Here is a 14,272-nt window from a genome sequence, read left to right on the forward strand (position 1 = left end):
ACAAAGAAGAGGGGGGTTATGTATAGAGACAAAGAAAATGAGTGAGATCCTTAATGAGTACTTTACATCGGTACTCACCAAAGAAAGGGAGCTGAGGGCTGTTGAAGTTGGGGAAAGGTATGTGAATCTCTCAAACAGGTCAACATAATGAAGCAGGAACTGTTGGGTGTCTTGAAATACATTAAGGTTGACAAGTCTCCAGGGCAAGACAGGACATATCCCAGGATACTTGGGGAGGCAAGGGAGGAAATAGCCAGAGAGTTAACAGATATCTTTGAATCCTCTTTGGCCTTAGGCGAGAGAACTGGAAAAACAGAGGACTGGAAAATAGTTGGTGCAGTTCCTATGTTTAAGAACGGAAATGGAGATAATCTAGGTAATACCAGGCCAGTGAGACTGATGTCAATGGTGGGGAAGCTGTTGGTCTGGAGGGTTTTAGTTATGAGGAGAGGTTGGACAAACTTGGATTGTTTTCACTGGAAAGATGGAGGCTGATGGACAATCTGAGAGGTCTACAAAATTAAGACAGGCATAGATAGGATGGATAATAGAGGCTTATTCCTGGGATGGAATGGTCAACTACAAGAGGGCGCAGGTTAAAGATGAGAGGGGCCAAGTTTAGATGTGCAGGGAAATCTTTCACACAGAGGGTGGTGGGTGCCTGGAATGTACTGCCAATGGAGGTGGTGGAAGCAGGCACATCATCAACGTGTAAGGCATATCTTGATAGACACATGAATGGGAGATAAACAGATGGATAGAAATCATGCATGGGCAATAAGTAGCAGGCAAAAATAAGGACTAGGAATTGGCATGGGCTTGGTGGGCTGAAGGGCCTGTATCTGTGCTGTACTGAATTGTATTCTATTGTCACTTAAACAAAGGCATTGTTTCTGATCTGCATAATATGGAGAAGGTCACTGCCATCATCAATCTGTGTTCAGATATGCTGGCTCGATTTGTTTTTAAAGTTATAAACCTACATTCTTGAAATGACCAAGCATTGAAAACAGCGTCAGGATATTCCAGTAATGTCCTCCTCTCCCTTCTGAGCTGTTTTCCTGGGAAGGGAACCAACTGGATATGGAGAGCAGAATCCACAGGGTCAAAAATCTGAGTGCTCAGCAAGCTGGGTGGGCAATGATTGTTTGCCAAAACCTTGCTCCAGGAAGTACCTGAGCTTTGCTTTCTATCTGCTAGAATTCTCGGTCCCTTTCTATCTGTTGGAGTTCTTAGTCCCTCCTAGAGTACAAACCTCTCACTGTCTGCGAAATGGAGAAGAGGCAATGATTTTACAAAGTGTATCTGCCCTGAAAAGCAGTTTTGAATTGTAGCTGCAGAGCTTCACGCAACTGAAGCACATTTTGGGAATTAAAGAGTAGTTCCAATTCGTGATGTATTTTATTTCCAGTCCACCAGTGGTATTTTCCCAAATTGAAAACTTCTCCACTGATCAGAAGCTCTGCGCTGAGGGCACTAAAGCTAACAATCTATACAAGGACGATATAGGATACACAGTAGGGTCAGGCCAGGTTAGGGTGAAGTGCCAGCATAGTCGAGTGCCAGCCTAAAACAGTGTTACCTGTCACACGGTGTCAGTCTGAGATCTCCAAGGTACTTTGGGAGACTAAAAGAAGCAGATTCAGCAACTGAGCAGGTTGAGGGGGAAACAACATGAAGTGAACATTAGAGTTGTAACGGTCAATTTGAAAAGGCTAATGAGAAATATAATTAATGTAGCTGTGTGTAATCTGGAAAAATTGTAGCTTGAAAATATGACATTCCTTCGAACTTGTGAGCTGCTTTGTACATATTCACTTATTGTCTGAAATACTGAGACACTGAACCAGCTTTGGTGCCTTGTTTACAGCTTATTGTAAGGTTGTGGGTGCAGTGTCTTTGACATTTTAACCGATTGAATTTAGTCGACAGAGAGATGGGGAAACTGCACCAGTGACGTTCCAATAAACCGTCTGCTACAACCCCAGCCCTCACCATCAATGCATATTGTTTATGGATGAGAAATGGCCCATTGTAATTTAGATAATGTGGATAATAATATCTATTTGATCTCCACCAATGTGCCTTCTGCAACATGACATGTTTGCACTTGAGTCCACCAGAATATTATCCTCACTGAACGAAAATGTGCGAATATTTTACAGCGATCATAAATAGCTTGCATTTGTCTTTGTCTATCTATTATACACAATGGGGATCACAGCAGCAAAGTCTGACTCCGGGAATTAATATGGCAATAGGCTGCACTAGGGATTGTGACAAAAAAAAAGCCCAAAAAAAACATTAGGGAAGTTTCCATCTCTTAATTTTTTTTCTCAGGAAGGGACCTTGTGCTTATTCTTTGAGGTGAATAGTCAACAGAGCCTGGCCTGGAAGAAATCATCTAGAGAAGTCTTCTCAATGATTTACTCTCGCTGTGTTTGCTGAGTCTTGGCTTTTCTGACAATTACAGGTGTTCAGTTGGATCCCATCTTTCACCCTTGAGAAAGTAATTGAAAGTGAAATATTAATCCTAAATACCAAACATTATGAATTCAGCCACATTTCAGGATAAATATTTTAAAGTAAATGAGCCTGAAATCAGCACTTATACATGAACACATTTCAATAAATAACTGCCCGATTCAATATGAGGCACAATCTTAGAATAAACGGTTTAGGACTGAGATGAAGAGAAATTGCTTGAGAGGGTATGAACCTTTTAAATCTTTAATAGCAGAGGCAATGTGAAAGGTTGTTCTTTGAGAAACAGCCAGAGGAACTGGTTCCCAATCAGGAAAAAACATTGAGATAAGGAGGGTAGATTCAGGCATTCAAGTGATTGTGCAGAAAGGAAACACAAGTCCATCAGTGTAAACTTGATCCTCCACCCCCTGTGCTTTCACACAGCTTCTGGGAACTCTGAATTTACTGTTAGAAGGGTACAAAGTACATAAGGCTTTTCATAGTTTCCTCAGAATACCTTCCAGTACTTTGAATCATTGCCATGCATGTATATTTACAGTACTAAATATGTCCAGCAATAAACTCTGTACAATTTTACAAATCTTTATGCTTTTCTTTAGCATTGCTTTCCATGAGTTAAGGTCAAATCAATAATTTATGACTGAGATTGTGGTCTTGTTTCTAAGTTTACACAAGAAGAGTAAAATGATAAAAATGGTTGTCTTGCCTTTTGAAAAATGTTGAACAGCTTTTCCACCATGTCTTTGTTTTTCTCCATTGTCTCAACTTTAACAGAGATTGCATCAAGTTTCAACACAATATTGCTAACTGAACGTTCCAGCTGAACAACACGATGACCCAACCTGTAATCATTATATTGTAACAGAAACAGTCTGTGAAATGTTGGCATTAACAAGAAACTTACTAAGAAAATATTTCATCAGCATCACATAAAGATTTATTCTGCAAAACTATGATGGCTCTTAGCTCTGTGTTCTTTATTTCATATTTACAAGGACCATTTCACTGGCGTCAATGACTTAGACTAGGGTGAAGAGAGCACAAATTCAAAATTTGCAAATGGTGCAATATTTGGAGGTATGTTAATTGTGAGGCAGTTAGTGATGAGAGAAGAGAGACAGCCCGGTGGATTGGGCAGACACATGATAGATGAAATTTATTACAGACAAGTGTGAAGTGATACATTTTGGTTGGATGAATGAGTGGAGGCAATGTTAAATAAAGGACGCAATTCTAATGAGGGTACTGGAGTACAGGGACCTGGGGGTGTATGTATCCAAATTGGTGATGATGGTAATACAGGCTGGTTAAGCAGTTAAAAAGACACATAGGATCCCCGCCTTTTGTGAGTTGAGACATAGAGTACAAAAGCAAGAAAGTTATAATAAACGTGTGGTTTGGACTCAACTGGAGAATTATATCCAATCTGTGCATCACACATTAGGAAGAATGTGAAGGTTTTAGAGATGGAACATGCGGTCAAAATTCACGACAACAGTTCCAGGCATGATGATCTTGCAGGGGCTGTTCTTAGAGAAGGTTGAAAGAAGATTTTTAGAGGTTTTCAAAATCATGAGGGGTCTGGACAGAGCAGATAGAATTTGTCCCCACTGGTGAAATGATGAAGAATCAGATGATACAATTTAAGGTAATTAACAATTAATCTAAAGCCACACAAGTGTAATGTTATGTCGAGTGGTTATGATCTGGAATTCACTCTCCAAGAATGTGATGTAGGCAGCTTCTGTATGGGGCAAAAACTAGGAGAGGGACTATCTAATTTGATCCACCAGATAGCCAAAATGCGCTCGATGGGCTGAATCATCTCCTGCTGTGCTGTAAATGTATGATGCTATGATTCATTGACCAGCTGACTGGCATGGTCTCCATTTGTTGTCCATCTCAAATTGCCCTTCAGGAGGTTGTGATGAACTATGTTCCTAAAAACATTTGTTATGAATGGTTTGTTCAGCCATTTCAGAGGGCAGTTCATAGCTAACCACATTGCTGTGGGTCTGGAGTCACATGTAGGTCAGACCAGGTAAGTATGGCAGATTTCCTTCTCTAAAGACCATTATTGAAAGCAGATGGGTTTTTATGACAGTCTGGGATTTCGACAGTCACTATCTCTGATTTTAGTGCATTCCTGGCTCGAATGGTGAACTACCTGAGTTAGTCATCTACCAGTACCATTCACCTTTCATACCAACACTTACGCATCCCCAAACTGAGATACGTACATCTGGAAATCCTCGTTTGTCACGCCATTGTTTAGTTTGTTGCTGTTGTTTTTCATATAAGCCAAAGTCTGTGAGTTTTCCGGACACCCAAGATTCTTTCCCAAATTTTCTATTTCGGCATTTAGAGCAATCTGTAAAACAATTGCAATTATTCTAGTGGCCCTTTGCAATTATCATGGTCAGATCTGATCGAATCTGAAATGATCTACTATCAGAACTTTCACGTTACAGATGGACAGAGCTTAGATCACCTCCAGAACCAATGCAATGTCTAGAGTAACATCACTGCAGATCTCACCTCTATGAAATACAGGCAACATAGAAGGCAGCAGCCAGTCATTTATACAGACCCAATGTCATTGCTGTACAATGAGAAAGCTTTGACTGCTATGGTTTGCTTTCAGACTTGTCAAGGGAGTTTGCAGTTCTGTACCTGCCCACAACAGATCATAGAATCCCCACAGTGTGGTAACAGGCCCTTTGGCCCAACGAGTCCACACCGACTCTCAGAGCATCCCACCCAGACCCATCGCCCTATAACCCACCTAATCTACACATCCCTGAACGCTATGGGCAATTTCCCAGCCAATCCACCTAGCCTGCACATCTTTGGACTGTGGGAGGAAACCGGAGCGCCCAGTGGGAACCCACACAGATACGGGGAGAATGTGCAAACTCCACACAGAGGGTGGGATTGAACCTGGGTTACTGGCGCTGTGAGGCAGCAGTGCTAACCACTGAGCCACTGTGCCACCTCAAAATCTACACCAGTTTGCTGTGATGGGATTTGAACCTATGCTCCAGGGCATCAGCCTAGACTGCTGGTTTACTATGCCAGTGACATTACCATTACCGCTATGCTATTCACTGCTGTACCTCATAAACATGGCACTCTAAATTGAGTAGTGAGGATGGCAAGGTTAATCTTGAACTGTTACCATTCCTTCTCCATTTTTAATGGGCTTTGAGGGGTTAGTTGGCTGAATTTTTCTCTCATTTATTCATGTGTATCAGAGAAAACACAAAAGGAATAACAGAAAGAATAACATAAAGGAGGGAAATCCTGGAAGAAAGTTATTGTACAATTAAGGGGACATTCTCAATTAAAGGCATGTTACATAAACAAACAGCTTTGGCAGTGCTGTTGTAAAAATATTGGCAAAAAAAGATACAATCAAAATTAATTTAAAACTCTTTAAAACTTTTGGGATTTTGGTGTTTGCTAAAAAAATCTCTTTCTCAATGAAAGTTTGCTCATTCACTGCTTGGAGTTGACTATTGGTCTGGATATTAGCCATTTGTGTGATGAATAAAGGCTCTTATCAATTACGTCTAACGATCTCATTGGTAACAGACATAGAGTAGGGAATCACTAACCAGGGAACATAGATTTAAGGCTTGAGACAGAAGGCTAAAAGGAGAGTTGAGGAGAAATGTTTTTCACCCAGAGGGTGGTGGTGGTGTCTGGAATTCACAGCCTGAAATGGTGGCTGAATCAGAAACTCTTGTAACCTTTAAGTAGTAATTAGATCACTTGCACTACCATGGCCTCCTGGGCTATGGTCCAAGACCTGGAAAATAGGATTAGTATTAGTCTTTATTGATGGGCATAGACCTGATGAGCTGAATAGCTTTCTGTGCTGTAAACATTTATTAGAATCCATGCTCGGGCTGACAAGTGGCAAGTAACATTTACACCACACAAGTGCCAAGCAATGACCACTTTCAACAAGACAGAATCTAATTATTGTCCCTTGACATTCAATGGTGTTCCATCACAGAATCCCTGACTATCAATGTCCTGGGGTTTACCATTGACCAGAAATCCAACTGGACTCGCCAGATAAACACAGTGGCTACAAGAGCAGGTCAGAGGCTAGGAATACTGTGGCAAGTTAATGACCTCATGGCACCCCCAAAGCCTGTCCACCATCTACAAGGCACAAGTCAGGAGTGTGATGGAATACTCCCTACTTGCCTGGATGGGTGCAGCTCCAACAACACTCAAGAGCATTGACACCATCCAGGACAGATTGGTCCACTTGATTGGTACCAGATCCACAAGCATCCATTCCCTTCACCACTGCTACTCAGTAGCAGCAGTGTGTACTATCTACAAGATGCTCTGCAGAAATTCACCAAAGATCCTCAGAAAGCACCTTCCAAATCCACAACCACTTCCATCTGGAAAGACAAGGGCAGCAGATATATGGGAACACCACCAACTGCAAGTTCACCTCCAAGCCCTTCGCCATCCTGACTGGAAATTATATCACCATTCCTTCACTGTTGCTGGGTAAAAATCCTGGAATTCCCTCCCTAACGGCATTGTGGGTCAACCCACAGTGGGTAGGCTGTAGTGTTTCAAGAAGGCAGCTCACTACTGCCTTCTCAAGGGCAGCTAGGAATGGGCAAGAAATGCTGGTCAGCCAGCAACGCCCATGCCCCATGAATGAATAAAAAGAGAACCTATATTTTAGTTTTTGGGACAATGAACTGAAATTGACGTTAAAACAAATGTACAGTTCAGGGTTCCACACTTTAGGAAGGATTTTGGAGACAGCAGACGAGGTTTACGAGAATGGTTCCAGGGATGAATCATTTCAGTTTTGATGGAAGATTGGAGAAGTTGGGATTGTTTTCTGTGGAGAGGAGAAGGCTAGGAGGAGATTTATATACATTTGCAAAATCATGCAGGGTTTGGGCTGAGTGGACGGGGAGAAACTTGTTCCCACTTGTAAACAGATTGCAAACCAGAGGACACAGTTTTAGAGTGTTACAAAAGAAGCAAATGCAGGTGAAAACAGCTTTTATACACAGCGGGTAGTTAGGGTGTGGAATGTACTGCCTGGTAGTATGACGGAGGCAGGTTCAATTGAGGTATTTGGGAGAGCAATGTATTGTTATTTAAATAGGAACAGTGTACAGTGTTACAGGGGAAGGACAGGACACTGGCATTAAGTTCAAATGCTCACACAACCAGAGCAAACTCAGTGGACTGAATGGCCTCTTTCTGCATTGTAACAACTCTCAGATTCAGTGACTTGATTTTTTTAAATTGCATAACTTTCCTGCTATTTTAGTTATAGCATTCCAACTTCAATTTCAGTTTATAGTTCTAAAAATCAAAATGTGTCTTTTTTTTATTCGTTCGTGGGAAATGGGCATCACTAGCTGGGCCAGCATTTAATGCCCGTCCCTAGTTGCCCTTGAGAAGGTGGTAGTGAGATGTCTTTTTGAACCACTGCAGACTGAATTGGTACAAGACCTGGGTCTACCCGATCAACATCAGAGCAAAGAAGGGCTGGCATCCTACAAACAACAGCGTGTCATTGAAAAATTGAAAGGACTGAGAGAAAATAACTTTAAACTGTGATATATAGACTTTTGATCTATGGAATTGTGTTTTTATGTTCTTTTTCTACTTATAGTAGACATATTCAATGGTTTGTCTTTCTAATCAAGGACCTATTAATCTCTGTCTTAAATACACTCAATGAGTTGGTCTCCTTCTGTAGCAATGAGTTCCACAGATTCACCACACACTGGCTGAAGAAATTCCTCCTCATGTCAGTTCTAAAGGGTTGTTCCTTCGCTCTGAGATTGTGTCCTCAGGTCCTAGTCTCTCCTACTAATGGAAAAACCATCTCCACATCCACTCTATCCAGGCCTCTCAGGATTCTATAAGTTTCAATGAGATCCCCCTCATCCTTATAAACTCCAGACCCAGAATCCTCAACGCCTCCTCATATGAAAAACCCTTCATCCCTGGGATCATTCTTGTAAACCTCCTCTGGATCCCTCCAATGCCAGCATATCAGGCCCAAAAGTGCTCACAATATTCAAAATACTGTCTGACTAGAACCTTACATGGCCTCAGCAGTACATCCCTACTCTTGTATTCTAGCCCTCTTGAAATGAATGCTAACATTGCAATTGCCTTCCTAACCGCGAACTGACCCTGCAAGTTAACCTTCAGAGAATCCTGAACTAGGCTCCTAAATCCCTTTGTGCTTTGTCCCAATAGTTATCCTCTGCTGGTTTTTAAAGGCTTCCTAATCATCTGGCTTCCCACTGACCTTCACCACATTTTTTTCTTTTCCTTTTGCTTCTATACTCTCCCTGACTTTCCTTGTCAGCCATGTTTGCCTCATCCTCCCTTTAGTATGTTTCTTCTTCCTTATGATGATTTTCTGCTATGCCTCCTGAATTACCTCCAGCCATTGCTGCTCCACTGTCTACCCTGCTAGGCTCCCCTTCCAATCAACTCTGGCCAGTTCCTCCCTCACGTCTTTGCAGTTACCTTTACTCAATTGTACCTTTACATCTGATTCTGGCTTCTCCCTCTCACATTGCAGGGTGAACTCTATCATATTATGGTCATTGCCCCCTTGGGGTTCCTTCACGTTTAGCTCTCTAATCAAGTCTGCCTCATTACACATCATCAAATCCAGATTTGCCTGTTTCCTAAGTAGGCTCTATCTCAAACTGCTCCAAAAGCCCATTTCGTAAAACTTCCACAAATACCTTTTTTTTGGATCTGTTACCAAGCTGATTTTCCCAGTCCACCTACATATTGAAGTCCCCCATGATTATTGTAATAGTGCCTTTCCTATATGCCTTTACAATCCCCTGATTTATTTTCTTCCCCATATCCTGACTACTGTTAGGGAGGCCTGTACCTGACTCCCATCAGGGTGTTTTTTACCTTTGTGGTTACTCAAGTCTTTATCATGATCAAATGCTTCTGTTAGAAATTTTGAAGGTGTACACTTTAAATTGCACAGGATTAGATTATAAATCCTTTCTTTTCACTGCTCTTGTTAAAGATAAGTGTGTTATAATCAATAGTGCTCTTTTTTTCTGTCACTGATGAAACCTGGTGTGAATTACCTTTGTTGTGTGTAACATTCAGTCAAGCAAATTGGCCATTTCAGTGATCTCATTGGGATTTTGTTGGTTCTTGACATTGTGTGATGGTTTGTAGAGCAGTGGGACATGATTATCCAGATTCTCTTCTCAGTTAATCTGTGACAATTGGTTTAGACTGTAATTGAAGAGGTCAAAGGTCATTTTTTACTCCCCAACGATGCTGATTTGATGGCTATAATTTCCTTACCTTTTTTTCTTCTAATTCATTCTGCATCCGAGTCTGTTCTTCCTCATCCAGTATCTTATTGTCATCAGAATCAAATCTCGAGAAAGTATCATTGATCTCTTCATCAGAGTGACCCAGGCTGGAAAAGAAAACACATTTAATCCTTTTCACAAGATCTTTAAATAACTCAATGACACATAGTCTGATCAGATCCTGTCAGCTGACAGTGAAACTCTGGAAATTATCCTGCTTTCCTGAGATGCATTGTCAGAATCATGCCAAAAGGGTCTAAAAAGCCAAACCAAGACATCTCAACTTCTTTTTGTTCTCCAATAAATCCATTTCAATATAACGAGATCCCTGAAAATGGCAGGACAGGTAGGTAAGGTGGTTAAAAAGGCACGTGGAATACTTGCCTTTATCAGTCAAGGCATTGAATACAAGAACAGGGAAGGTATGATGGAGTGTATGTAGTTAGACCACAGTTCTGGCCATCACATTGTAGGAAGAATGTGATTGCACTGGAGGGGGTGCAGAGGAGATTCACCAAGATGTTGCCTGGGACGGAGCATTTCAGTGATGAAAAGAAACTGATATGCTTGTGTTGTTTTCCTTTGAGTGGAGAAAGCTAAGGGGGGACATGATTGTGGTGCATAAGATAATGAGGGCCGTTGACAGGGTAGATAGGGAGAAACTTTTCTCCTTAGTAGAGAGGCCAGATAACCAGGGTGCATAGTTTACGGTAATGAAAAAGAAATGTAGGGGGATTTGAGGGAAGATTTTATCATCCGGGGGTTTTAAGTGTCTGGAACTCAGTGACTGAAAGGATGTTGGAGGTGAGAACCCTCATTCCAAGTGCTGGAAAATGGAATCAAAAGAGATGACCAGCATGGACACGATGGGCTAAAGGGCCTCAATGACTCTAACAGAGCTCTCCAACTCTAAATCTGATCATTAGCATTACCACAACAGGATGAGGAATGCTATCAGACAGTTTACAGTTAAGATCTGGGTTTACATTTTACTGGCCATTATGGTGTTGCAATAGTACAACTAAAGGGAATGGGTTTTCCTGACAATTGTTACACATTGACTATTAAACTAAATTTTAATTCCAGACTTACATGGATTCAAATTTCTCTACCTGCCATGGTGGGATTTGAACCATGGACCCAGAATGTTAACCTGGGAGAGCAGAAAGCAGGCCCAGGTTCCAATAACTCCTGGGCCCTATGTCATGCCAAGAGTCTACCATCCCCTCTGATTGGTTGGGAAGGGGCTGTCAGCATTGACAAGATAGGGGCGTATCATCTTCAGGAAAATGGGGAACAATGGTTTCAGGGTTGGGAAGACTTTGACCTTCCTGAGGAGGCCCATGTTCCCTCCAGGCAATGCAAAGCAAAGACCCCAGCTGTCTCAGCTTCTTTTCCAGCTGTGATACATTCCATCGCAGGTTTGGTCTGGTAGTCCGAGAGAGAGAGCGGGGGACAGAGGAAGACACACACACAGAAAGAGAGGGTGATAAAGAGAGAGAATAATATGAGTGAGAAACAGGACAGAGAGAAAGACAGAGGGATAAAGAGAAAATGAGAGTCAGAGGAGAAGAGAAGGAAAATCAGGCTCAGGCCTCAGTTAAAATTACAGTCAGATCCCTTATGATGTTATCAACGTCCTCCATGCAGGGCAAGGCTTTACTGCTTTAACCAGCTGAACTGTTGCCTGTTGTAGAGAACAGGGTTAAAATTGCATGTCCTCAGGTTCTCAGGCTGGTATTCGTAGCCTTTCCAGCCAGTTGCTACTCAACAAGTTAAGTTTAAAGTTGTCCCCCTTCTAGAATTCACCAACTCAAATGTCTTGGTTTGATGTTTCTAAATCAGCTGGCTGTAATTTCTGCTGGAAAAAAAAACGAGGAATAGTGGAAATCAGAAACAAAAACAAAAAATCACTAGGAAAATTCAGCAACTCTGGCAGTAAATGTGGAGAGAAAGCAGAGATAACATTTCGGGTCCAGTGACCCTTCTTCAAAACTTATTGTAACATGGAAAATGTTGATATATTAGCTAAAGGTGGAGTGTGGGGGGCTGGATGTTGGAGGGGGGCAGAGGGGGTGTAACGAGTAAATGATTGGTGGAGACGGAGCCCAGAGAGAAGGAAAAACAGTTGGACAAAGCGATGGGTAAAAGTTCAACCTGGGGGCATCAATAATGGGGATTGTCAGTAGCTGACACTGGGTTGGTTTTGGTAGCAGTCCATGTCAGGGTTGGGGTAAGGACATGGGAGAAAGTGCTCTGGCTCTAAAATTATTGAATTTGATATTGAGTCCTGAAGGCTGCAGTGTCCCCAAGTGGAAAATGAGATCCTGTTCTTCGAGCTAAAGCTGAGCTTTGCTGGAGCACTGCAGCAAGCCTGAGACAGAGATGTTCACCAGGGAACACAGTGGTGTATTGAGATGGTAGGCAACAGAAGACTCAGGGCCATTTTTGTCTTATAGAACATACATGTTCCGCAATTCGGGTTTGTCTGTTTGTGTTTCAGATTTCCAGTATCTGTAATGTTGTTTCTGTTTTAGATGCAAGAGAAGAATTTCTGCTGACAAATTCTCCCAATGAGTGTGCATCCAGGAAATTCAACTCCAGCATTTATTCCCTAGCCATTCAGAAAACCGGACTGTTCTGGCTCATACTTGTGGAACTAATTACTGAATAATAGCTTTACAGCAATTATATACATACTCCTTAAGATTGCTTCTGAAATCCTCATAATCCAGCTTTTTGGATCCATTCTGAAGAGTTTTCTGCACATCAGAAATTCGCTCCTTTTTCAGCTTCATTTTCATCAAAGCTTTGTTATATCCCTGTCAATTCACACGGCACAAAGCAGCAGTCAATGAGAGTGAGTTAGAATCGGAGAATGGTTAGCACAGGAAGAGGCCATTCAGCCCAACCTGTCTGTGTCTGCTGAATAAACTAGCCACTCATTCTAATCCCACTTCACAGCCCCTGCTCTGTACCCTTGCAGCACTTCAGCGGCAAATCCAGGTTCCTTTTAAATGAGTTTTAAACCCCAGTCGCTGGGCAGTGAATTCCAGATGCCCATCACCCTCCGGGTATAAAGGTTTCTACTTGTGTCCCCTCTAATTCTTCAACTGATCACCTGAACCCTCTGCCCCCAGTAACTGATCTCTCCATGAGGGGAAACTGACCTTCCCTCGCCACTCTATCCAAACCACTCATTATTTTGTCCACCTGGATTTAAGTCACCCATCTGCCTCCTTTGTTCTAAGGAAAACAACTTTAGCCTATCCAATCGTCCCTCATAGCTGCAATTTTCAAACACTGTTTGAAATGTTTTCAACATTTTTGTAAATCTCCTCTGGACTTTCTCTATGCCATGATGTTCTTCCTGTGATCTGGTGACCTGAACTGTACACATAGCTCCAACTGTAGTCTAACTATTGTAGCTTTACATCGTTCCAGCACTATATTAATGTTCTTGTATTCAATACCTCACTACCTTATCTAGTGAGGAATTGGAAAAGGGTCACAATTTCCTTCATGATTTCCTTTAGCAGCCTCCAATTCAATCTATCCAGCTCTGGGCATTAATCCTTATTTAAAGAGATTAGTTCCTCCAATACATCTCTTTTTATTCTGCTTATTTTATCTAATGCTTCCCACTCTTCCTTTCGCAGTAGATTCAGCATCCTCCTTCTCTTTAGTGAAAGCACAAAGTATTTATTAAGAATCCTGCCCACATCTTCTACATCCACAATCATGCTGTATGTTTGCTCCTGTAGCTGTCTCACACTATTCAGGAGTCTACAGTCCACACACAGTAGTGTCACTGACCTTTGTTTCTTTCTGAGCTCAATCCATGCATGGATGCTTCGTTTAGGAGACCATCCCTCCTCACAGCAGTGATTAACTTTTTAACCAATAATGATCCACCTCCCTCCTTTTTTTAAATCCCCTCTCTATCCTGACTGATCCATTGAAAATACAACCTTTCTCTTGGCCATTGCTTCCATCACTATTGGTACTGTCTGTTTGGATTCTAATTGATCCCAATTTATCTAGTCGTTTCTGGAAACTAACTGAAAACTATCTCCAGGGTTGTGGATGCTGCTGTCTTTGTCCCTCTTTAAGTTTCCATTATAGCAATGGCACAATGCCACTAAAGTCTATCTGTACCCTCAGCTCAGCAGTTTCATTCACTATATACCTTTTTAACACTGCCACATTTCTGTGCTGGACACTTCTAACCCCTGCTTCCTCTGTCTTTCAGAGTCACTCGCTAGATTCCCGCCTCCCATTCCCTGCTCGAAATTTACCCTCGGTTCCCACCCATCTCCCAATCCAGTTTAAACCTCCTCCAACAACACTATCAAACTTCCCTGCAAGAATAAAAACAAATTGCTGGAAAAGCTCAGCAGGTCTGGCAGCATCTG

General features: G+C 41.9%; 1 protein-coding gene across 1 annotated transcript in view; it reads right to left on the bottom strand.

Annotated features, from left to right (window-relative positions):
- Positions 1-3,121: 3,121 nt before the first annotated feature.
- pkd2l1 (polycystic kidney disease 2-like 1) overlaps positions 3,122-14,272 on the bottom strand; it is a 72,461-nt gene continuing 61,310 nt past the window's right edge. Inside the window, exons 11-14 of the mRNA XM_020515156.1 lie at positions 12,558-12,679; positions 9,847-9,964; positions 4,728-4,858; positions 3,122-3,329 (exon numbers count right to left, since the gene is read on the bottom strand). Coding sequence (XP_020370745.1) covers positions 3,122-3,329; positions 4,728-4,858; positions 9,847-9,964; positions 12,558-12,679 — 579 coding nt within the window. The remainder of the gene's footprint in view (positions 3,330-4,727; positions 4,859-9,846; positions 9,965-12,557; positions 12,680-14,272) is intronic.

The sequence above is a fragment of the Rhincodon typus genome, chromosome 20 (assembly GCF_021869965.1).
Source record: "Rhincodon typus isolate 14 chromosome 20, sRhiTyp1.1, whole genome shotgun sequence".
Taxonomy (NCBI): Eukaryota; Metazoa; Chordata; class Chondrichthyes; order Orectolobiformes; family Rhincodontidae; genus Rhincodon; species Rhincodon typus.